The sequence below is a fragment of the Ranitomeya variabilis genome, chromosome 5 (assembly GCF_051348905.1).
Source record: "Ranitomeya variabilis isolate aRanVar5 chromosome 5, aRanVar5.hap1, whole genome shotgun sequence".
In the NCBI taxonomy this organism is placed as follows: Eukaryota; Metazoa; Chordata; class Amphibia; order Anura; family Dendrobatidae; genus Ranitomeya; species Ranitomeya variabilis.
The window spans coordinates 664,791,133-664,813,416 of NC_135236.1; the positions used below are offsets into that span (position 1 = coordinate 664,791,133).

Genomic DNA, 22,284 nt, shown 5'->3' on the forward strand with positions numbered 1-22,284 from the left:
ACAGGATCTTCAGCTCTTTCTTTCAGAGACAGTTTCAACCTTATAAAAAAAATTCCCTCATTCAAAGTTAAAATACCAATACCCAAAAATGATAATTATGTTTACCCTAGTTATAACCAGATAACATTTTGTATACCAAAGGTTTGCATTCTGCATTTAGATATAGAACCTCAAACACCTTTATTGAATGTAGACCAGTTTTAAATTTATCTTGAAATCATACTACGGACAGTTTTGTGTAATTTTTATTACAATTTTTTTTTTCTTTTTTTTTTGTTTGGACAGTAGGAGCTACACTGCTCTTTATTTGAAATACCAGTACAGTATGTTAATGTATGAAAAATCACCAAAAAAATGCAGAACACATCACACAGCATTTACAAACACACACACACACACACACACACACACACGTCACAGCACAGCCATTAAAAATACCAGCACAGTATGAAAAATAAAAAACATGTCAGGCAGGCGGTCTGGCACACACACACACACACACACACACACACACACACACACACACACACACACACACACACACACACACACACACACACACACACACACACACACACCATAAACACACACACACACCATAAACACACACACACACACCATACACACACACCATAAACACACACACACACACCATAAACACACACACACACCATAAACACACACACACACACACCATAAACACACACACACACACACCATAAACACACACACACCATAAACACACACACACACACACCATAAACACACACACACACCATAAACACACACACACACACACACACCATAAACACACACACACACACACACACACACACACACACACACCATAAACACACACACACACCATAAACACACACACACACACCATAAACACACAAACACACACACACACACACACACACACACACACACACACACACACACACACACACACACACACACACACACACACACACACACACACACACACACGTCACAGCACAGCCATTAAAAATACCAGCACAGTATGAAAAATAAAACACATGCAAGGCAGGCATACACACACACGCTGGATGGCAGTACTCACATAGCAGTCTCTGGCAGGGTCTCTCTTGCTGGCGGGATGTCTCTTGCTGGCGGGATGTCTCTTGCTGGCGGGATGTCTCTTGCTGGCGGGATGTCTCTTGCTGGCGGGATGTCTCTTGCTGGCGGGATGTCTCTTGCTGGCGGGATGTCTCTTGCTGGCGGGATGTCTCTTGCTGGCGGGATGTCTCTTGCTGGCGGGATGTCTCTTGCTGGCGGGATGTCTCTTGCTGGCAGGATCTGTGTTCTCTCCATGGCACATTGAAAAATGAGGCTCACCTGTCCTGTTTATATAGTTTTGGGGTTGTCTGGGAAAAGTATCAACTTTTTGGAGCATGCTCAGTTGAAAAAAACGGATTGAGGCGACGGATCCGCCAAAAAACGGATCGCGACGGATCCGTCGTCCATAGGCGCCCATTCTATAAAATAACGGACGCGACGGATCCGTCGCGAACCGTTAATTAGGCGGCGACAAAACGTTACAAAGTCTGTCGATGTCTAGACAACGTCCGCCAAATTTCGACGGATCCGTCGCATGACGGATAGAACGGATGGCCATCCGTCACAATCCGTCGTTAATGCAAGTCTATGGGGGAAAAAACGGATCCGTCGAAAATAAAAACTGATCCGTTATTTGAGGAAAATGGCGGATTTAGACTGACGCCAAAAAACTGAAGTGTGAAAGAAGCCTAAAACCGTCATTTTCCTCAAACGGATCCGTTTTTTTTTTTCGACGGATCCGCTTTTTTCCCCATAGACTTGCATTAGCGACGGATTGTGACGGATGGTCGTCCGTTCCATCCGTCATGCGACGGATCCGTCAAAATTTGGCGGACGTCATCTAGACATTGACGGTCATTGGAACGTTTTTTGTCTGCGTTGAAATGGCGGATCGCGACGGATCCGTCGCGTCCGTCATTCCATAGAATGGCCGCCTATGGGCGACGGATCCGTTGCGACCGTCATTTCGGCGGATCCGTCGCCCCAATCCGTTTTTTCAATTGTGCATGCTCCAAAAAGTATATACAATCCCCGAGTAACGGATCCGTAAAAAAAAACGGATCCGTTACATCCGTTTTTTTCAACAATTGTGACGGATCCGTCGATCCGTCACTATGTCGGAAGTGACTGACGCCAAACGACTGAAGTGTGAAAGAATCCTTAGGGGGCGGAGCGAGTTTTCAGCTCCATCCAAAGCGCTGGCCATCCTGAACGTGGACACATACCCTTAAGCTCAGTATTGGAAGGTTGTGTCCCCTTTTTTTGGGTGGAGTTTTTTCTTTTTTTTAGTGTTTTTGTTTGTTTTTGAGGGTGGGTGGGTTGTCTTAGATTTTCTTTTTTTTTTTTTTTTTTTTTTTTTTTTGGTGGGAGGTTTGGTTTTCTTTGTTTTTTTTTTAAATTTCTGCTGGTAGAAGTTTGCACTCCCATAAAATAGTCGTCCACTTTTATCAGTCTGAAGCCCCTGTTCTTTATTGCTCCAGAACCCTGATTGCAGACAGTACTAGAGATCTGACCCCAGCTATCAGCATATCATCCCCTATCATATGGACAGGGAATAACCTTTTAATTGTAACTTTTACAGTATTAGTGTATTGTATAAGCCCTTAGCAGGTGCCTGTGTATAAAATATTGATTGGGTCAAATGTTCACTATTCATGTTCAAATTGGCCCTAATAATCAAATCTTTCCAAGCCACTAAAATGTCATATTTATTCCGTACCTGTGAACACCAAAACTCACAAAAATGGATATGGCAGGTGTTTCTCACTTTGCCTCCCAGAAAAAGTAAGAATAAAGAAAGATAAGCAAGTTGTATCGACCCTATCTATATCGTGCTCTCAAAATGGCAACTATTATTTTATTACTTTCCCCACATGTTATGGAGTTTTTAACCCCTTCACCCCCAAGGGTGGTTTGCACGTTAATGACCGGGCCAATTTTTACAATTCTGACCACTGTCCCTTTATGAGGTTATAACTCTGGAACGCTTCAACGGATCTTGGCGATTCTGACATTGTTTTCTCGTGACATATTGTACTTCATGATAGTGGTAAAATTTCTTTGATATTACCTGCGTTTATTTGCAGAAAAAATGGAAATTTGGTGAAAATTTTGAAAATTTTGCAATTTTCCAACTTTGAATTTTTATGCCCTTAAATCACAGAGATATATCATGCAAAATACTTAAGTAACATTTCCCACATGTCTACTTTACATCAGCACAATTTTGGAACCAAAATTTTTTTTTGTTAGGGAGTTATAAGGGTTAAAAGTTGACCAGCAATTTCTCATTTTTACAACACCATTTTTTTTTAGGGACCACATCTCATTTGAAGTCATTTTGAGGGGTCTATATGATAGAAAATACCCATGTGTGACACCATTCTAAAAACTGCACCCCTCAAGGTGTTCAAAACCACATTCAAGAAGTTTATTAACCCTTCTGGTGCTTCACAGGAATTTTTGGAATGTTTAAATAAAAATGAACATTTAACTTTTTTTCACAAAAAATTTACTTCAGCTCCAATTTGTTTTATTTTACCAAGGGTAACAGGAGAAAATGGACCCCAAAAGTTGTTGTACAATTTGTCCTGAGTACGCCGATACCCCATATGTGGGGGTAAACCACTGTTTGGGCGCATGACAGAGCTCGGAAGCGAAGGAGCGCCATTTGACTTTTCAATGCAAAATTGACTGGAATTGAGATGGGACGCCATGTTGCGTTTGGGGAGCCCCTGATGTGCCTAAACATTGAAACCCCCCACAAGTGACACCATTTTGGAAAGTAGACCCCCTAAGGAACTTATCTAGAGGTGTGGTGAGCACTTTGACCCACCAAGTACTTCACAGAAGTTTATAATGCAGAACCGTAAAAATAAAAAATCATATTTTTCACAAATTATTTTTCGCCCCCAATTTTTTATTTTCCCAAGGGTAAGAGAAGAAATTGGACCCCAAAAGTTGTTGTACAATTTGTCCTGAGTACGCTGATACCCCATATGTGGCGATAAACCACTGTTTGGGCGCATGGGAGAGCTCGGAAGGGAAGTAGCACCGTTTGACTTTTCAATGCAAAATTGACTGGAATTGAGATGGGACGCCATGTTGCGTTTGGGGAGCCCCTGATGTGCCTAAACATTGAAACCCCCCACAAGTGACACCATTTTGGAAAGTAGACCCCCTAAGGAACTTATCTAGATGTGTTTTGAGCGCTTTGACCCACCAAGGGCTTCACAGAAGTTAATAATGCAGAGCCGTAAAAATAAAACACAAATTTTTTCCCACAAAAATTATTTTTTTAGCCCCCAGTTTTGTATTTTCCCGAGGGTAACAGGAGAAATTGGACCCCAAAAGTTGTTGTCCAATTTGTCCTGAGTGCGCTGATACCCCATATGTGGGGGGAAACAACCGTTTGGACGCATGGAAGGGCTCGGAAGTGAAGGAGCGCCATTTGGAATGCAGACTTAGATGGAATGGTCTGCAGGCGTCACATTGCGTTTGCAGAGCCCCTAATGTACTTAAACAGTAGAAACCCCCCACAAGTGACACCATGTTGGAAAGTAGACCCCCTAAGGAACTTATCTAGATGTGTGGTGAGCGCTTTGACCCACCAAGGGCTTCACAGAAGTTTATAATGCAGAGCCGTAAAAATAAAACAAAAATTTTTTCCCACAAAAATTATTTTTCAGCCCCCAGTTTTGTATTTTCCCGAGGGTAACAGGAGAAATTGGACCCCAAAAGTTGTTGTCCAATTTGTCCTGAGTGCGCTGATACCCCATATGTGGGGGGAACCACCGTTTGGATGCATGGGAGGGCTCGGAAGGGAAGGAGCGCCATTTGGAATGCAGACTTAGATGGAATGGTCTGCAGGCGTCACATTGCGTTTGCAGAGCCCCTAATGTACCTAAACAGTAGAAGCCCCGCACAAGTGACCCCATTTTGGAAACTAGACCCCCCCAAGGAACTTATCTAGATGTGTTGTAAGAACTTTGAACCCCCAAGTGTTTCACTACAGTTTATAACGCAGAGCCGTGAAAATAAAAAATCTTTTTTTTTTCCCACAAAAATTATTTTTTAGCCCCCAGTTTTGTATTTTCCTAGGGGTAACAGGAGAAATTGGACCCCAAAGGTTGTTGTCCTATTTGTCCTGAGTACGCTGATACCCCATATGTTGGGGTAAACCCCTGTTTGGGCACACGGGAGAGCTCGGAAGGGAAGGAACACTGTTTTACTTTTTCAACGCAGAATTGGCTGGAATTGAGATCGGACGCCATGTCGCGTTTGGAGAGCCCCTGATGTGCCGAAACAGTGGAAACCCCCCAATTATAACTGAAACCCTAATCCAAACACACCCCTAACCCTAATCCCAACAGTAACCCTAACCACACCTCTAACCCTGACACACCCCTAACCCTAATCCCAACCCTATTCCCAACCGTAAATGTAATCTAAACCCTAACCGTAACTTTAGCCCCAACCCTAACCCTAACTTTAGCCCCAACCCTAACTGTAGCCTTAACCCTAGCCCCAACCCTAGCCCTAACCCTAGCCCTAATGGGAAAATGGAAATAAATACTTTTTTTTTATTTTTCCCTAACTAAGGGGGTGATGAAGGGGGGTTTGATTTACTTTTATAGCGGGTTATTTAGCGGATTTTTATGATTGGCAGCCGTCACACACTGAAAGACGCTTTTTATTGCAAAAAATATTTTTTGCGTTACCACATTTTGAGAGCTATAAATTTTCCATATTTTGGTCCACAGAGTCATGTGAGGTCTTGTTTTTTGCGGGACGAGTTGACGTTTTTATTGGTAACATTTTTGGGCACGTCACATTTTTTGATCGCTTTTTATTCCGATTTTTGTGAGGCAGAATGACCAAAAACCAGCTATTCATGAATTTCTTTTGGGGGAGGCGTTTATACCGTTCCGCGTTTGGTAATATTGATAAAGCAGTTTTATTCTTCGGGTCAGTACGATTACAGCGATATCTCATTTATATAATTTTTTTATGTTTTGGCGCTTTTATACGATAAAAACTATTTTATGGAAAAAATAATTATTTTTGCATCGCTTTATTCTCAGGACTATAACTTTTTTTATTTTTCTGCTGATGATGCTGTATGGTGGCTCGTTATTTGCGGGACAAGATGACGCTTTCAGCGGTACCATGGTTATTTATATCTGTCTTTTTGATCGCGTGTTATTCCACTTTTTGTTCGGCGGTATGATAATAAAGCGTTGTTTTTTGCCTCGTTTTTTTTTTTTTTTTTTCTTACGGTGTTTACTGAAGGGGTTAACTAGTGGGCCAGTTTTATAGGTCGGGTCGTTACGGACGCGGCGATACTAAATGTGTACTTTTATTGTTTTGTTTTTTTTATTTAGGTAAAGAAATGTATTTATGGGAATAACATTTTTTTTTTTCATTATTTTGGAATATTTTTTTTTATTTTTTTTTACACATTTGGAATTTTTTTTTTTTTACTTTGCCCCAGGGGGGGACAATACAGATCGGTGATCTGCCAGTTTGCATAGCACTCTGACAGATCACCGATCTGATTGAAGTGCAGGCTGCTTCACAGTGCCTGCTCTGAGCAGGCTTCTGTGAAGCCACCTCCCTCCCTGCAGGACCCGGATCCGCGGCCATCTTGGATCCGGGTCTGGAGCAGGCAGGGAGGGAGGTAAGACCCTCACAGCAACGCGATCACATCGCGTTGCTGCGGGGGGCTCAGGGAAGCCCGCAGGGAGCCCCCTCCCTGCGCGATGCTTCCCTGCACCGCCGGCACATCGCGATCATGTTTGATCGCGGTGTGCCGGGGGTTAATGTGCCGGGGGCGGTCCGTGACCGCTCCTGGCACATAGTGCCGGATGTCAGCTGCGATAGTCAGCTGACACCCGGCCGCGATCGGCTATGACGTACTATCCCGTCGAGGGTCAGATAGGCCCAGGTCACCTCGACGGGATAGTACGTCAAAGGTCACAGAGGGGTTAATATTTTTTTTTGCACTTGAGGCTTTGTTTTCCCACTTCAGTGCTTTTTATGGTTAATGAAAATCATAATGATCATTTATGGTATGTATCAGCAATAAATGTATTTAGCTTAAACCCCCTTTAACCCCTTAACAACCAGAGGTATTTAAGTTTTTGAATTTCTGTTTTTTGCTCTCCTTCTTCCCAGAGCCCTAACTTTTAAATTTTTTGGTCAATATAGCTGTGTGAGGGCTTGTTTTTTTGCGGGACGAGTTGTACTTTTCAACAACACCATTTGGTTTTAACTAGTGATGAGCGAATATACTCGGGGGTCCTCCGAGTATTTTTTTTTAGTGCTCGGAGATTTATTTTTTATTGCCGCAGCTGAATTACATCTGTTAGCCAGCATAAGTACATGTGGGGATTCCCTAGCAACCAGGCAACCCCCACATGTACTTATGCTGGCTAACAGATCTAAATCATTCAGCTGCGGTAAGAAACTAAATTTCCGAGCACTAAAACATACTCTGAGGACCCCCGAGCGTGCTCGAGCAACGAGTATATTCGCTCATCACTAGTTTTAACATATTGTGTACTGGGAAACTGGAATAAAATTCCAAGTGCAAGGCCACAGTTTGTTTGTTTCTTTTTTTGCCATGTTCACTAAATGCTAAAAATGACCTGCCATTGTGATTCTCCAGGTCATTAAGATTGCAGACACCAAACCTGTCTAGGTTCTTTTTTTAAGTGGTTAACAAAAATTAAAAAATTTGTAAATGAAAAAAAAAAAGCCATTTTCCGAGACCTGTAACATCTTCATTTTCCGAGACCTGGGGCTGAGGGAGAGGCTTATTTTTTGCATTCCAAGCAGAGTTTTGATACCATTTTGGTGTAGATTTGATTTTTTTTTTATTTTTTTTTTGATTGCCTGTTATTGCAATGTAGATGCGATTCCAAAAATAATTCTGGCGGTTAAAATTTTTTTTTTTCTCATTGCGCCGTTTAGTGATTGGGTTATTTTTTAATTTTTTTAACCCATTCACCCCCGGAGCTTTTTCTGTTTTTTTTTTTTCATTTTCGTTTTTCGCTCCCCTCCTTCCCAGAGCCATAACTTTTTTATTTTTTTGTCAATATGGCCATGTGAGGGCTTATTTTTTGCGGGACGAGTTGTACTTTTGAACGACATCATTGGTTTTACCATGTCGTGTACTAGAAAACGGGAAAAAAATTCCAAGTGCAGTGAAATTGCAAAAAAAGTGCAATCCCGCACTTGTTTTTTGCTTGGCTATTTTGCTAGGTTAACTAAATGCTAAAACTGACCTGCCATTATGATTCTCCAGGTCACTACGAGTTCATAGACACCTAACATGACTAGGTTCTTTTTTACCTAAGTGGTGAAAAAAAATTCCAAACTTTGCAAAAAAAAATAAAAATTGCGCCATTTTCCGATACTCGTAGCGTCTCCATTTTTCGTTATCTGGGGTCAGGTGAGGGCTTATTTTTGCGTGCCGAGCTGGCGTTTTTAATGATAGCATTTTGGTGCAGATACGTTCTTTTGATCGCCCGTTATTGCATTTTAATGCAATATCGCGGCGACCAAAAAAACGTAATTCTGGCGTTTCGATTTTTTTTCTCATTACGCCATTTAGCGATCAGGTTAACGCTTTTTTTTTTTATTTATAGATCGGGCGATTCTGAACGCGGCGATACCAAATATGTGTATGTTTGATTTTTTTTTTTTTTTAATTGATTTATTTTGATTGGGGCGAAAGGGGGGTGATTTAAACTTTTATTTCTCCTACGTATCATTGGGGGACACAGGACGAATGGGTGTTATGCTGCTGCCACCAGGAGGACACTAAGTTAAACACACACAAAAGATTAACTCCTCCCCTGCAGTATACACCCACGGGCTGGACAATCCGGAGCCAGTTCTTACTTAGTGTCTCAGGAGGCACTTGGGTCCTCTGGACCCCACCAATTTTCGTTTTTTAATGGAGAGAAGGGAGCGACAGGCAAATTTTTAGCTCTGATCTCTCCCGCACCAGCAACGGGCAAGTACATGGAGCGTTCCTCCTGTATCCTTTCCCGCGACGATGGATGCCAGCCCTGGCTCACTTCCCAGTGTGGCGACGGTTCCTAAGCGTTCCGATCTCCCTCCATCTCTCTCAGGCGACCATGGGGACTAATCATCCACCTAAGTCTCCTGGAGCCAGGGCACAGCCGGACAGTATGATATGGCGTCCGTGCAGCCGCCCTCTGAATCACCACTGAATAGAGCGGATGACGCAAGGCGGCAGAAGCTCTCCACCCTCTCCCTATCATGGTGAAGGTGGATGGAGCATCGGTCCCATCGCACAAGGTAAGTGCAATGGGCCGACGATCTGACAGGAGACCGCCCGCTCAGGGACCCCTTAATTAATGCGGCGCTGCAGCCGCAGGGCTTAGCAGCTTTATCTTTCTATGGGAGCACGGCGGGCAATGGCGCTCTGTTTGGTGCGGTGGCACAGACGCCACAGTTCACCGGCCCGGGCCGGACTACAGCGCCCGCCTACATACAAGCAGAGCAGGGAATTCACCGCCCGCCCACGACACGCCCCCTCCCTGGGCGCTTCTCGCTCCCGAGAAGCGCTCTTCTCACATCTCGGCGGCCATCTTGGACCAGGAAGTGCGCTGGCGGCTCTGCAGCTCCGCAGCGCACAGGACCTCAGGATCTCCCTGCCAGGCCACCGCAGAACTTTTGGTGAGACACACTCGGTACGATTGTCTCCCCCCCTGTCAGTACGCTCACTTTATCACAGAAATGTCAGAGTCTAAGCAAAAACGGACTGGAAAGACCCACTCTGTTATTTTTGCTGTGTGCACCTCCTGCAAAATATCTCTGCCCCGAGGTCACACTGTCCCGCTGTGCACTGCCTGCGAAATGTCTGCGGCACAGGATACTCCGGCCTCTGTCCCGGAATGTAGTGAGCCTAGTACCCCCGCATGGGCGTCCTCTCTTGCTCGATCTGTGGCATCCTTGGAAAGGACGATACAGTCCCTCCGTGAGCCGTCCCTTACCCAGGGCACTTCCACGGATGATGTAACGCGGTCTAAGAACCCCTCTCGGCCTAGAGGTCGTACCGTTTCCAGAAGCCCTCACTCATCTAGGAAGAGGTCCAGGGTGATATCTCCGGTCCGTGATCAGCCCTCCGGCTCAGAGAGCGAGGTCTCTCGTCACTCATCCCCTACTCATAGCAGGGAATCTTTTCCGGACGACGCATCCAGCACGTCCTGCTCCCCAGAGTATCGTCACGACCAAGAGACTCTAGATTCTCTCATAGAATCCGTAAGCCAGACGCTACAGTTAGAGGAGGAAACCCCGTCCAAGGCGGTTCATCCCGTGTCATTCGGGCGAACCACAAAGCCTCATAAATTTTTTCCTACGCACCCTCAATTCAAGGACATTGTGGATCTCCATAGAGTCCGTCCGGATAAACGTTTCTCAGGTCAGAAGGCTATGCAATTGAAGTATCCGTTTGCACAGGACCTGGCTAAGGAGTGGTCTCAGTCACCTTCCGTGGACCCGCCAGTGTCGCGGCTAGCCACCAAGGCGGTTCTATCCTCCTCTGAGGGTGCGTCCATCAAGCATCCCACCGATAGACAAATAGAACAGATGGCTCGATCGGCTTTTGAAGCCTCCTCAGCTTCTCTTTCCCTCTTTTGCCGCCACTTGGGTTGCAAAAGCCATGTCCCATTGGGCCGAGTCTTTGTCCTCTACAGCACTACGTGCCGACTTACCCCCAGGAATTTTCTCACCTGGCAACTCAGATCGCCAGAGCGGGGGATTTTGTAGTTTCCGCATCCCTAGATGCGGCCAACTGTGCCTCACAGGCAGCGGCCAATGTTGTCACGATCCGCAGATCCCTTTGGCTCAGGGACTGGAAAGCGGACTCAGGATCCAAAAAATCCCTCACGTCTCTCCCATACCAAGGCGAACGCCTATTTGGGGATAAACTAGACAAAATCATCGCAGACTCCACAGGAGGAAAGAGCAAATTCCTTCCCCAGCAACGTACTTTTCGCCCCTTTCGCAACCAACAGGGCCGAGGCCGATATTTCCGTTTCGGCTCCAATTGGTCTAATCCCTCCTCCGCACCACCCAGCGTCGGGAGAGGTCAGCGCAAGGACAGAGCCTCCCAGCCGTCTTTCAAACCTTCTCCCACTTGGAGAGGCAGACCCAGACAACAGGGATCCCGAGGGCCCAGACCTAACAGGTCTCCACCTCAATGACTTTGGGCAAACGCCGAAGGACACCGACAGAGTAGGCGGCCGCCTACTCTTCTTTCGGGATGCGTGGCTCTCGGTAGTTCCCGACCGATGGGTCCGCGACCTAGTGTCCTTCGGTTACAAGATAGAGTTTGTCTCTATTCCCCCATCTCGTTTCTTTCAGTCCCCTCCTCCCAGGGCAAGGGTCTGTCAGTTTTTCCAGGCCATAAGGTCGCTATGGGAAGACGGGGTCATCATCCCGGTACCTCAGAACGAGAGGTACCAGGGTTTCTATTCCAATCTTTTCATTGTACCAAAGAAGGACGGCTCAGTACGTCCAATATTAGACCTCAAGCTTCTAAACAAATACGTCCGCGTTCGTCAATTCCGTATGGAGTCCCTCCGCTCGGTAATTGCCTCTCTGGAAGAGGGCGAGTTCCTTGCATCTCTAGATGTTCAAGACGCGTACCTGCACATTCCCATCCTACCGTCTCATCAGCGCTTCCTCCGCTTCGCGGTCCAGGGGCACCATTTTCAGTTTGTCGCCCTACCCTTCGGGCTGGCCACCGCTCCTCGGGTGTTCACCAAGGTCATGGCAGCTGCCGTGGCCATTCTCCATGCTCGAGGCATAGTGGTGTTGCCCTACTTGGACGACATCCTCATAAAAGGCCCCTCCTTTCGATCCTGCTCAGAGGCAGTGGACGTCACTATAAATACCTTTTTGCGTCTGGGTTGGAAAATCAACTTCAGGAAATCTTCCCCAGTCCCGGCTCAAACCATTTCCTACCTGGGAATGATTTTAGACACCTCTCAAGGTCTGGTACTCCTACCTCAGGAAAAGGTATCCACTCTTCAGAGAGAAGTCCGAAAACTTACCCAACCTCGCCCTCACTCCCTACGTTTCTCCATGAGGGTACTCGGCAGGATGGTGGCAGCGATGGAGGCAGTGCCCTTTGCTGTTTTTCACCTCCGTCCCCTTCAACATGCCCTTCTAACAGTATGGGACAGGAATCCCGCCTCGCTCGACCGCCGTCTCCTGCTCCCTCGCCCAATCAGGCAGTCCCTCAGGTGGTGGACCAAGAGGTCCTCCCTGACTCGGGGGAAGTCTTTCCTTCCGGTGCACTGGCTGGTTGTCACAACGGACGCCAGTCTCTTCGGCTGGGGTGCAGTGTTCCAACGTCACTCGACTCAGGGTCGCTGGTCCCCGCAGGAATCCCAGCTGCCCATCAACATCCTAGAGATTCGGGCAATCAGACTGGCTCTCCGCCAGTTTCATCCGTTCCTTTCCGGCCGGGCGGTCAGAGTCCAGTCCGACAACGCCACTGCGGTAGCCTACATCAACCGCCAAGGCGGCACTCGCAGCAGAGCGGCCATGGTCGAGGTAGCGCTCATTCTCCGCTGGGCCGAGACCAATCACTCCATACTCTCAGCAGTTTACATCCCAGGCGTGGAAAACTGGGAAGCGGACTTTCTCAGTCGCCACAGCCTCGATCCCGGAGAGTGGTCTCTCCATCCCGCAATCTTTCACCAGATATGCTCTCGATGGGGGACCCCGGACGTGGATCTAATGGCATCTCGCCTCAATTGCCAGGTTCCCGTCTACATGGCCAGGTCTCACGACCCCTCAGCCTTCGGAGCCGACGCTCTCGTCCTCTCATGGCAGGGTTTCAGACTCCCATACATCTTTCCCCCAATTCCTCTTCTGGCGAAGGTAATCAGGAAGATCAAGGCAGAACGGATTCCAGTACTTCTCATCGCTCCGGACTGGCCGCGCAGGACATGGTACGCCGAGATGATACAACTGGTCTCAGACGTACCTTGGAGGTTACCGAGCCGCGCAGACCTCCTGTCTCAAGGGCCCATTTACCACCCGAACTCAGAGGCCCTGTGTTTAACGGCGTGGCCGTTGAGTCCTGGGTACTGAGGCAGAAGGGTCTGCCCCAGACGGTTATATCTACCATGCTCCGCGCACGCAAGCCTTCTTCCATGCGCATCTACCACCGCGCCTGGAAGGTATACTTCGCCTGGTGCAGGGATCGGGGACGTTCCCCCCTCCAATTTTCTATTCCTCATATTTTGGAATTCCTTCAATCAGGAGTAGACTTGGGCCTTGCCCTCAGCTCTCTTAAGGGCCAAATCTCTGCTCTCTCGGTTCTTTTCCAGAGACGGATTGCAAACAGACTGCAAGTCAGGACCTTCATCCAGGGAGTTTCTCATATGGTTCCGCCTTACAAAATGCCTTTGGAACCATGGGACCTAAATCTGGTCCTCTGTGCTCTTCAGGAGCCCCCCTTTGAGCCCTTGAAAGAAGTGTCCTTGCTGTTCTTGTCGTGGAAGATTGCCTTTCTCGTAGCTGTCACATCTATTAGACGTGTCTCTGAGCTGGCAGCTCTATCTTGCAAACCTCCTTTCCTCGTGTTCCACCAGGATAAGGTAGTTCTACGGACATGTCCGACTTTTCTTCCAAAGGTCGTTTCCTCCTTCCATCTTAATGAGGAGATTGTCCTTCCCTCACTGTGCCCTGCTCCTTCTCACCGCACGGAGAGGGCTCTCCACACTCTGGACTTAGTGAGGGGTCTCAGACGTTATGTCTCCAGAACTGCGTCTCTCCGTAGGTCAGACGCCCTGTTCGTTCTTCCGGAGGGGCCACGGAGGGGTCTACCCGCTTCCAAGGCCTCCATCGCCAAGTGGATTCGTTCCGCCATCCAAGAGTCCTACCGTGTCAAGGGTCACGCCGCACCTCCGGGGATCAAAGCTCATTCTACCCGGTCAGTCGGCGCGTCCTGGGCCATCCGGCACCAGGCTTCGGCAGCACAGGTCTGCAAGGCTGCTACATGGTCCAGCCTGCATACATTCACGAGGCACTACCATGTGCACTCTCAGGCCTCGGCAGACGCGTCCGTCGGTAGGCGAATCCTACAGGCGGCAGTGTCTCATCGGTAGCTCGTAGGCACGCACAGCATTTATAACTTCTTGTGCCCACCCAGGGACTGCTTTGGGACGTCCCATTCGTCCTGTGTCCCCCAATGATACGTAGGAGAAAAGGAGATTTTTGTGTACTCACCGTAAAATCTTTTTCTCCGAGTCATCATTGGGGGACACAGCACCCTCCCTGTTAGCCTAGTTTGGCTCGGTTTTTTCTTTTCAGTCTGTGTTTTGACTATGACATGTTTTCTGTTATTAACTGGTTTACTCCTACTGCTTTGTTACCGAACTGGCTCCGGATTGTCCAGCCCGTGGGTGTATACTGCAGGGGAGGAGTTAATCTTTTGTGTGTGTTTAACTTAGTGTCCTCCTGGTGGCAGCAGCATAACACCCATTCGTCCTGTGTCCCCCAATGATGACTCGGAGAAAAAGATTTTACGGTGAGTACACAAAAATCTCCTTATTTTTTTTTATTTTTTTCACATTTATTTTTACTTTTTTTTCAGTTTTGCCATGCTTCAATAGCCTCCATGGGAGGCTAGAAGCAGGCACAACCCGATCGGCTATGCTATGTAGCAGCGATCATAAGATCGCTGCTACACAGCAGAATTGCAGGTGTGCTGTGAGCGCCGACCACAGGGGGGCGCTCACAGCTACCGAGGATCAGTAACCATAGAGGTCTCAAGGACCTCTATGGTTACCTTCCTGACACATCGCCGACCCCCGATCATGTGACGGGGGTCGGCGATGACATCATTTCCGGCCGCCCGGCCGGATGCGGTAGTTAAATGCCGCTGTCTGCGTTTGACAGCGGCATTTAACCAGTTAATGGGCGCGGGCGGATCGCGATTCCGCTCGCGCTCATTGCGCGCACATGTCAGCTGTACAAAACAGCTGACATGTCGCGGCTTTAAGGTGTGCTCGCCGCCGGAGCCCACCTTAAAGCGGGGGTTCTGCCAGCTGACGTACTATTCCGTCAGCTGGCAGAAAGGGGTTAAAGATTGAATGATCCTGAACACGGCAATACCAAATATCTGTTTGAATTTTTTTTATTATTTTGAATGGTGGTGATTTGAACTTTATATTTAGATTTTTTTTCAATATTTTATAACTTTTTTTCTTTTTAACTTTTTGCATGCTTCAATAGTCTCCATGGAAGACTAGAAATTTCAGTGTTTTGACCGGCTCTGCTACATACAGGCAATGATGAAAGGTGCGGGCTCCGGCGCTGAGTCCGATGTGGGCGTACCATTACGCCCAATGTTAGAAAGAGGTTAATCGAGGCTGTTGTGCTACAATGTTTGGAGCCTTAGAGGTCCAATAGTTCTGCCAGGATTGTAATATCTTACAAATGCTGTGAAGTTCTTGCTCCCTTTGTTCTTTTAGCCTTTGTATAACAAGAGCACAATTTTCCCCCATGATACTGTATGTCCGTCTCATTGTCCGTCTATCCGTCTTACAGGCAGGAAGGTTTTGTGTCGCCAGTCAGGACGTTTTGAAGGGCAGAGAAATTAAGAAGGCGAAGAGGAGGAATCTCGGAAGTGAGGTAATAACTGCGATAAGTCGGTAACTTGTCACCTGCATCTACTTGAAGCTAAACCTGTGTCTGTGTTTCCCCCTCTAGTCTGAGAACAGTGGAGCTTTTAAAGGATTTCAGGGTTTATTCGCCCCGTCCGGAGCAAATTTTGGTGGATTTGGAAGTGAATCTACTGCAAAATCATTCGATGGTCTGACCAACGGGAGCCGCACACCATCAATGTTCGCCTCAAAGCCTCTGGGGGAAAGCAAACAGTCTGTCGGTGAGTTTGAGTTGTCGCAGTTCTGTTTAACAGTCGTTACAGATCCAATGAGTTGGTTTTTTTATTCTTGTGTTGCTGCCGAATTGCCACTACAAATTCCGCTCAACTAATAAGCTACGTGTGCATTCAGCCTTAAGGTACCGTCACACTAAGCGACGCTGCAGCGATACAGACAACGATGCTGATCGCTGCAGCGTCGCTGTTTGGTCGCTGGAGAGCTGTTACACAGACAGCTCTCCAGCGACCAACGATGCCGAGGTCCCTGGGTAACCAGGGTGAACAACGGGTTGCTAAGCGCAGGGTCGCGCTTAGTAACCCGATGTTTACCCTGGTTACCAGTGTAAAATGTAAAAAAACAAACACTACATACTCACCTTCGCGTCCCCCGGCGTCCGCTTCCTGCACTGACTGAGCGCCGGCTCTAACAGCAGAGCGGTGACATAATAATCAAAAATCACTTGGCACTCAGAAGATTATTTTTGCAAGATGAATATTCCATTTATTTGTGCATCCAGTTAAAGATTAAACGTTTTCGGTCCATACATCAGACCTTCATCAGAAAATCCTTTTTATCAAACTGAAATATATGCAGTATATAAAATAAAATGAATAACAATATACATAAGGTGCACAATATAAAGAACGGAATTGCAGTAATATTTTTCCAGACCAGATCCATCATGTGACGAAATAGGTGTGCGCAATAAATGGAATATTCATCTTGCAAAAATAATCTTCTGAGTGCCAAGTGATTTTTGATTATTATACTGACGGGCTGGAAACCTGACTTGAGCACCACATAGGAACCTTGAGTGCCGTGTTCATCTTCTTTATCAGCAGAGCGGTGACGTCACCGCTGTGCTGTACTTTCACTTTGCGGCCGGCACTCAGTCAGTGCAGGAAGCGGACGGTGGGGGACGCGAAGGTGAGTATGTACTGTTTGTTTTTTTTACATTTTACACTGGTAACCAGGGTAAACATCGGGTTACTAAGCGCGGCCCTGCGCTTAGTAACCCGATATTTACCCTGGTTACCATTGTAAAACATCGCTGGTATCGTTGCTTTTGCTGTCAAACACAACGATACACGGCGATCTGACGACCAAATAAAGTTCTGAACTTTAATCAACGACCAGCGATATCACAGCAGGATCCTGATCGCTGCTGCGTGTCAAACTAAACGATATCGCTAGCCAGGACGCTGCAACGTCACGGATCGCTAGCGATATCGTTTAGTGTGACGGTACCTTTAGAGGTGGTCGTCTGGATAGGACACATCTATAAATGGCTCAGGAGTTGACACTGAACAATATCACTGACAAACTGGGTCTCCGCTAGGAACCCCCCCACCGTCCATAGGAGTCCGTCCGCTGTAGTCTGTGGACTCCGGTGCCAAGTGTTCAGATATATTTTACACCCCAAAGCTCCTCTGCTTGTAACAGCTGCTCTTTGTTCTTGGGTGAATTCACCCTTATTGATCACTTAGGGGATCTTCCAGTGTGGTACATTCATGCCTTATTCCCTTACCACATCGTCTTTCATCCGCAGGGTCTCTCTTCGCAAACGGTCCTGCATCTTCCGCCCCCGGGGCATCCAGTGCTGCAAAAACCAACGGCGAGAAATCTTCATCTACCTCTGGTTCTGGTCCAAACAAGTCCATCGGCTCCAGCGACTACAACAAACAGTTGGCGTCCCTAAACTTCTCTGTCCGTGACTGGATCGTGAAGCACGTGGACTCCAATCCTCTGTGTGATCTGTCGCCGATCTTTAAAGACTATGAACAACATATAGCCACCATCGAGCAGAAATACGGAACCAGCTCAGACAGCGGGTCCGAGAGCGACAACTCCAAGGGCTTTCAGACCATTCCATCGTTCGCCTCCTCTAAGGTGGAGCCCAAACCATCCTTTACTTTTACTTGTAAAGAGAATAAATCTGAACAGCCGGCTCGATCCCCTTCAGAAAAAAAGACTCCGCCGTCTGCTTCGCTCTTCTCATTCGGCCAAAAGGTGGACACTAGTAGCTTTACTTCCTTTGGCTCTGGGTCTGCGGCTGGATTCTCGTTTGTAGCTGGGGCTGCCAGTCTCTTTGGTAAAGATACAAACAAAAGCAGCGTCGGACCCTCTCCTGTTGTATCAGCGTCCACCAAGAAAAGCGAAGAATCAGGTAAATGTGCACATACACCTAAATAATGGTGCCTGAGGAATACGTCACAGTGGAGCATAGGGTGTTATTTGTTGTGTATACATAGTACACAGCTATTGGATCAGGGGGCCAATTATTGTTTTTACTGAGATTTTTTCGCTGATTGTCAATCATGGTCAGATTGGTGTGGTTCCAAATCCTGCCACTCCGGTTGGTGTTTTGGGCTTTGGTTCTCCTACCTTTCTGATATTGATGACCTATCCAAAACGGTCCAACGTGCCATTTCTTCCTTTTCAGGATTGTGGGGGTCCCAGCAATACAAAGTAGCCCCTGAAGATGCTACTTTTTTTTTATTATTATTACTTCCAAGAAAGTTGTAATTTCCTCTTTGATTCAAAGTTCGTCGCTAAAGCTATACTTCACCCTGATACAAATTTTCTTTTTTTTTTTTTCCCCCCCCCCCCTTTGTTTTCATGCTTCCACCTTTTTTTAAAATATTTCAGGTGAAGGCGGTGATGAGGAAGAAGTGGAAGAGCCGCCAAAAGTTGTTATTCAAGAAGTGAAAGAAGATGATGCCTTCTATTCCAAAAAGTTAGTATCAAATGCTCTTGGCTTTCGTACAAAAATTTTTTTGCACGTTATCAGTCTTTAAATGTTAACAATGGGATGTCACCCCGATAAGACATGTGACCACGAGTGACCTGGTGACTGGTGGTCGAGATGTCATTACATATCCCTTTTATCACAGCATAAGACTCCTTTTTAAATAAGTGTAAAATTTGCTAGCCATGTACTTATCACCTCCTACTACAGGCATTAAATAAGATGGAGAGAGAAAAAAAAATTCACGGTCGCACCCGGTGGAAAGTGCCATGGTTTTCCTTCTAATGCTCAGTGTTATTTTGGAGGAGAGGATAGGGTCTCTAAAAAAAAATATTTTTTTTTTTTTTTTTTTTTTGTTCCTTCTGCCAATATCGGTCTTGGGTTCAGATCGCCCACAAAATCTGGTTCTCCTCTTCACCAGCATATGATTACAAGGTTCATTGATAATCTGTACAGACTCTCTCTCCTCTAGATATAGTGGAGGACCAGATGTGCAGCGTTATTTCATTCTCCAAACTTATCAAATCAAAATCTCCTTTTCCTTCTAGGTGCAAACTATTCTACAAAAAAGATAACGAATTTAAGGAGAAAGGAGTCGGCACCCTTCATCTAAAAACGTTAGGAGATAAAAAGGTGCAGCTGCTGATCCGTGCCGATACTAACCTAGGTGAGTACCAGATCCTCGGTACATCATAAAGGCTCGTATTCACACCTGTCATTGGCGCTGTCATTGGCGCTGTTAAAGGGAACCTGTCACCACGTTTTTGGAAGATGGGATAAAAATAGCGTTAAATAGGGGCAGAGGTGGGCGTTACATTAGTGTGTGTGTTATGCGTTTATTACCCACCTAAGTTGCCGAAATAACTTTGCAAAGTCTCCGTTTTTGCCTGTCAATCAGGCTGGTCAGGTCACATGGGCGTGGTGTCTTCACCCAGATTTGGCGTAGTTTTCCGTTGGTGGCGTAGTGGTGTGCGCATGCCCAAAGTCCGGAATCCTCTTCCAGGGGATTTAAAATAGCGCGGTGTTCGTTATTGCATTGGTGATCGGTGGGCGCGGCCATCTTCCTTTGGCCGCGCGTGCGCAGAAGCGGCGCTCTGCTGGCCGCGGCTTCAGGAAAATGGCCGCGGGATGCCGCGCGTGCGCAGATGGATATCGCGGCGGCCATTTTCCTGAAGCCGCGGCCAGCAGAGCGCCGCTTCTGCGCACGCGCGGCCAAAGGAAGATGGCCGCGCCCACCGATCACCAATGCAATAACGAACACCGCGCTATTTTAAATCCCCTGGAAGAGGATTCCGGACCTTTGGGCATGCGCACACCACTACGCCACCAACGGAAAACTACGCCAAATCTGGGGGAAGACAACGCCCATGCGACCTGACCAGCCTGATTGACAGGCGAAAACGGAGACTTTGCAAAGTTATTTCGGCAACTTAGGTGGGTAATAAACGCATAACACACACACTAATGTAACGCCCACCTCTGCCCCTATTTAACGCTATTTTTATCCCATCTTCCAAAAACGTGGTGACAGGTTCCCTTTAAATACTCCGAATATGAATATGGGAAAATGCCGTGAAGATCTGATTTAGGTCTCAGTAACTGTGAAACTTTCCATTCTGATGATAGATCAGGGCTATAAATTATTTTCTGTAATTTCTTGGGTGTCTGTGAAAGACTTGCTGCACTATCTCCTAACTGTAGGTGTCCCTGCTGTGCAACCTAAAATCACTGAGTCCTCTGGAGAGCAGACTGGCCAATCAGTCCATAGCAGAGGTGGGCAATTCACTTTCCCGAGGGGCCACGTTAGAAACAGTGACTGCTGTGGAGGGATGTAGTGATGTAATCACATCCACTTTCTCAGTTGCACTCGCCGATTGGTGGATGAAGGAGCCGGAAGCTCTGTCCTCCACCAAAGTATTCACTGATGTCTGCAACCTGAGGATGTACATAGCTGTGATTGACTGGCAAATAAAGACCAAGCCACTAGAGATGAGCGTACGTGCTCGGGTAATGTCTTATCAGAGCATGCTCGGGTGTTATCAGAGCATCTGGCCGTGCTTGTATATTATGTCAGTCCATGATTTGCTGCTGTCAGACAGCCTGAACACATGTATAGATTTCCTAATAGCCACAGGGACTCGAACATAATATGTGAGCATCTGGGCGTGCTCGTATATCACCCGAGCATGCTTAGGTAAGATGTTATCTGAGCATGTTTGCTCATCACTAGAAACCACTTCTGAAAAAATCCTCGCTTTCTCAGCTGCAGCGTTTCTCCACTGGGGAGAATGTCTGACTTCCATCACTGTGGACGTGGATCACCAAGCCCGATGCTGCGGTAACGCACGGCACCTTGTATTCCTCCATTTATTCCAGACTGCTTTTTCTTGTAGGATAATTACAGAATCGCTCACTAATGGGAGGCTGGAATTTTTTTTTTTTAATTTTCTAATACAGATGTCCCTTTTAATAATTTCAGGAAACATCTTGTTGAACATTTTAGTCCAGCCCTCGCTGCCGTGTTCAAGAATGGGAAAGAACAATGTGATGATCGTCTGCGTCCCCAACCCTCCTATCGACGAGAAAAAGCAGTCCGTCCCCGCCACCATGCTAATCCGAGTAAAAACCACAGAGGACGCTGACGAGCTGCACAAAATTCTATTGGAGAAAAAAGGGGCCTAATATACCCCCCACCCCGAATGCCTTCATGGAATTTTTTTTTTTTCCGCCAAGTTGCTGCTCATTTATCACACTTTAAGGGTTGCCGTTCTTCAAGTTCCTGATTTTATGGCCCGCGTATCTTCTCAATACAGAAAGATTTAAAACATTTTTTTCAAAGTTTAATTTTTTATTTTTTGGGTCAGGAAAGATTTGGATGGTAACGAAGCTTTAAGGAAGGAAAGGTGTCAAGTAAGAAAGGAATCTGCCTGCTGTCAATGTGAATGGCTGATTATCACAGCCTAAGCCTTAGTCGGTCCTCGCATACAACCGCTCTGTGAGGAAATGGAAAGCATTATGCGACGATCAAGGACTCGCATTGCTTTCTTTGTGCTCTGAATGCCGTTGTGACTGACGTTCACTTTCCTTGTTGTGGACAATTTCTGTATTAAATCACAAAAATGTCTATTTTACATTGGTCCTGACTCCCTTCACCAGACCAATGATCTGAAAAGGGGTATTCCCAACGATCGATGGGGGGTCTGTCCTCAGATAAAAGGTGTTGTCCCGGTCAATGGGGCTGGAGAATTGGCACACGTTGCTAAACCAGCACTTGTCAGGATTGTTAATGATCCCCTAATTATGACGTGATGCCATAACTATACACCCCCTTATAGGAGGAAAAATTTACCCCAGTAATCCACCCCTAGTGTTGGATAAGCCTCCTGGGAAACACTACTAGTTTTCCCCTTTTCATAGCAAAGACAGTCTTGCAAAATAAATATAATTGTCATGTGGGAACCGTTACATATCCCTCCAGGTACCAGAAATTGATGTTTTGGAGTTTCCCAAAGC

The 22,284-nt window shown here is 46.7% G+C and overlaps 1 protein-coding gene across 1 annotated transcript in view; it reads left to right on the forward strand.

The window, feature by feature from the left end:
• NUP50 (nucleoporin 50) overlaps positions 1–21,902 on the forward strand; it is a 38,554-nt gene extending 16,652 nt beyond the window's left edge. Inside the window, exons 3-8 of the mRNA XM_077266622.1 lie at positions 15,688–15,771; positions 15,850–16,024; positions 17,572–18,189; positions 18,672–18,759; positions 19,320–19,438; positions 21,251–21,902. Of these exons, the coding sequence (XP_077122737.1) occupies positions 15,688–15,771; positions 15,850–16,024; positions 17,572–18,189; positions 18,672–18,759; positions 19,320–19,438; positions 21,251–21,453 (1,287 nt within the window). The 3' untranslated portion in view covers positions 21,454–21,902. The remainder of the gene's footprint in view (positions 1–15,687; positions 15,772–15,849; positions 16,025–17,571; positions 18,190–18,671; positions 18,760–19,319; positions 19,439–21,250) is intronic.
• Positions 21,903–22,284: the final 382 nt, after the last annotated feature.